Source organism: Rhinopithecus bieti, unplaced genomic scaffold (assembly GCF_001698545.2).
Source record: "Rhinopithecus bieti isolate Rb0 unplaced genomic scaffold, ASM169854v2 scaffold_81031, whole genome shotgun sequence".
Lineage (NCBI taxonomy): Eukaryota > Metazoa > Chordata > Mammalia > Primates > Cercopithecidae > Rhinopithecus > Rhinopithecus bieti.
The window spans coordinates 136,021-139,002 of NW_016830217.1; the positions used below are offsets into that span (position 1 = coordinate 136,021).

Consider the following 2,982-nt stretch of genomic DNA (forward strand, 5'->3'; position numbering starts at 1 on the left):
AAAAAAAAAAAAAAAAAAAAAAAAAATTGAAGAAGAATAATCTACGTGATTGGTTGCTCCTAGTTGCTAACAGCAAAGATAGTTACAAATTACGTTACTTCCAGATCAACCAGGACTAAGAGGAGGAAGACGAGGATTAAATTTCATTTATCTGGAATATTTCGTATAAGTTATTAAATAAAACTTGGGAACCAAAAGAAAAAAGAAAGAACACGGGACAAGCATCAGAAAGACCTAAGTCTCTAAATCTCACATTTCTAGGCTTATTCAGCTATTAAATGGGGGACTGCACTAGCTAATTTCTAATTGACTTAACCATTCTGAAAAAGAAAAGTAAGCCCCAATTTCTGCTGAATCCTATTCATTTTTGTTCATTTGCCTCCAACTTCTCTAACATGAGGAACTTATGACCCTTTGAAACAGGTGGGGAAAACCAAAGAAAGGCCAAGATGCCCAAGAAACGTATCATTTGCATGACATTAAAATTGTAAGCCAAGCTTTTTTATAGGGGATGACATGAGGGGTGTCTGGATGATTCACTCAGATTAGAGGTAGGCAATAAAGGCCTGTACCGAAAATGTTGCATTTTCTGGCACAAAGTTACTGGTAAGAACACTGTCTAGCATATAGCAGACACTCAAAAATGCTGTTGAACGAACAAGGAGCCAACTGACACCTGTTACTCCCTATAAAATCTTTAACTTTCTTTACTTAAGCCAAAACTCAAGAAAGATGGTTGTCACATTAAGAACGCTACTAAATATCCTCTGAACGAGCTAACCCTTCAAATTCTCAATTATGCTAAATGGAAAAACATAAACAACCGTGAAAGAAATGCTGAACCAGCGGAAAAACTTCAAAGCCAAGTTTCAACATTCCCGTAGAGCTAGATACACCCACTGACTGCTGCCAGGGTCAATTTCCCGGCCTCTTCCAGGGCTCACAAGCACCCTCAAAAAGCGCTTAGGAAAAAAAAAACCCAGCGCCTACTCTACCCTGGTACACTCGACTCCTCACACACGTAAACCTTTAAGGTGGATGTCAGTGGAGCCAGCATTAAACAGACACGAACATGAGGAGACGAAAAAGGCATCTCCCCATCTTCACCATAGATAAACTTTGAAAAGACCAAATTATTCACGAATCTAAGAGAATTCACAGATCCTGTTTGAGACAAACTATCTTCCTACAGTTTCAGGAGGCAAACTAAAACTCCCAAAACGGTCCATCTCCCCACTCCTCTCCCAGGAATGCGCCTGTTTTACATATCACACCCCTCCCCCTGGACTCCCACAAGCGCACTCCTAGACCCTCCCGGGGCCTCGGATCGCTGAGTGGCAGAGGGGGCTGCCCGCAGAGCTTTCGGTTGCTTTGGCAGTGTCCCCGTGAGACCTGCCTGCCTGCCCACAAACTCTTCTTGAAGTAAAAGGGAAAGACAAAAAAACCCAGACTCGCCACCGTGACGGATGGTGGGGGATTTTAGCAGAGTTGAGCAGCCCAAAGAGGACTCAATTTCCCCCCCCCCCGCCCTCGGCAGCCTCCTCCCGCTTTCCTGCGAAGCCGGACGTGCGTCCCGGGTCCGCGCAAGCCCCCCCACCCACCCACATGGTGTGTCCCTCCCCGTCAGACCACATGAACTTTAAAATGGTGCCTCGGGCCACAGGGCCCGTCGGAAAGAGTCACAGAGGCCCGGGGCCAGCGAGCGGGCGCGGGGGGTCAGGAAAGGAGGCCCCAGGTGGCGGGTGGGGCGCCCCGGGTGACGCGCGCGTTAGTGGGCGGAGGAAGGCGCACCAGGCAAAGGAAAGGAGGGAAATGGATCGCGGCCCCTTTAAGAGGCCTTCACGGCGCTCAGGAACTGGGGGCCTCTCCTCCACCCTCAGCCCGGCGTGTGGGGTCCTTCCTTGGAGAGAACTATATCCAGACCCGCTCCCCGGAGGCTCCCCTCACGCCAGGTCTCGCCCGGCCCTGCCCTGGGGCGGCGGCCCCTCCTTACCCCGCTGTCTGCCGCCTCTTCCCAGCTCTCAGCGACCTCCTCATCTTCCATCTTACTCGCCGCTTTCCCTCCTCCCCAACCCCCTCCCCGCGCCTGCGCTTTGAAGCGCGCCTCCGTCGCGGGCGCAGGCACGCAAGGCTTTACTCAATGGACCCCGCCCGCTGCCTAGCCCGGAAGAGGCGCCAGGCAAGGTCCCAGGAGTACATTGGGTCAGCCATATTGGAAGGGGGCAGAGAAGGCGGAAAGATGCCATCTTTCTTAAGGGCCAACGCGTTATCCGTCTTACAGAATGGGAGTTCAAGGGAAGTCATCATCTCGAGTACCGGAAGTGTGTTCTTTGGAACCATCTTTTCTAAGGGCAGGCACTTAAAACTTTTTTTTTCTTTTAAAGTGAGTCGTAGTTTTCCTAAACTACAGATAATGGTATCTTCATAATTCTGAAAACATTTTTAAACACCAACAAATCATACAAAAATCTGCTGATGCAGAAACCATTTTATTATTTCTGATAGGGTGAAAATGATTACATTATTTCCTGCTCATAAAGCAGTATTCTAATCATTTATTACCACCATATCCGCTATCGTAAGGTAAAGACGGTAAAAGATAATATTGCACCTCAGCTGAGACAACCAGTGGGATTCCCAGCTACTAAAGTTCTCCTGGGTCTTTAATGGTAGATAAATACGTTAGTTTTACCTGTAAAAATTATTGGCCAGGCACGGTGGCTCACGCCTGTAATACCAGCACTTTGGGAGGCCGAAGCAGGCAGATTACCTGAGGTCAGGAGTTCAAGACCAGCCTGGCCAACATGATGAAACCCGTCTCTACTAAAAACACGGAGTGGTGGCACACGCCTGTTATCCCAGCTACTCGGGGGGCTGAGGCAGGAGAATCGCTTGAGCCAGGGAGGCGGAGGTTGCAGTGAGCCGAGATTATGCCACTGCACTCCAGCCTGGCCAACAGAGTGAGGCTCTGTCTCAAAAAAA

At 49.1% G+C, this 2,982-nt stretch overlaps 1 protein-coding gene and 1 pseudogene across 6 annotated transcripts in view; one reads left to right on the forward strand and one right to left on the reverse strand.

Moving 5' to 3' along the window:
• Positions 1–140, forward strand: part of LOC108524266 (60S ribosomal protein L22-like) — a 1,069-nt pseudogene extending 929 nt beyond the window's left edge.
• The window catches only part of SZRD1 (SUZ RNA binding domain containing 1), a 31,907-nt gene extending 29,688 nt beyond the window's left edge, over positions 1–2,219 (reverse strand). For 3 of the 6 annotated variants that reach the window (XM_017865280.1, XM_017865277.1, XM_017865275.1), the window contains exon 1: positions 1,994–2,219. In XM_017865280.1, the coding sequence (XP_017720769.1) occupies positions 1,994–2,037 (44 nt within the window). In that variant the 5' untranslated portion in view covers positions 2,038–2,219. The remainder of the gene's footprint in view (positions 1–1,993) is intronic. The other 3 variants (XM_017865278.1, XM_017865276.1, XM_017865281.1) reach the window with 2 other exon arrangements.
• Between the last annotated feature and the right edge of the window lie 763 nt (positions 2,220–2,982).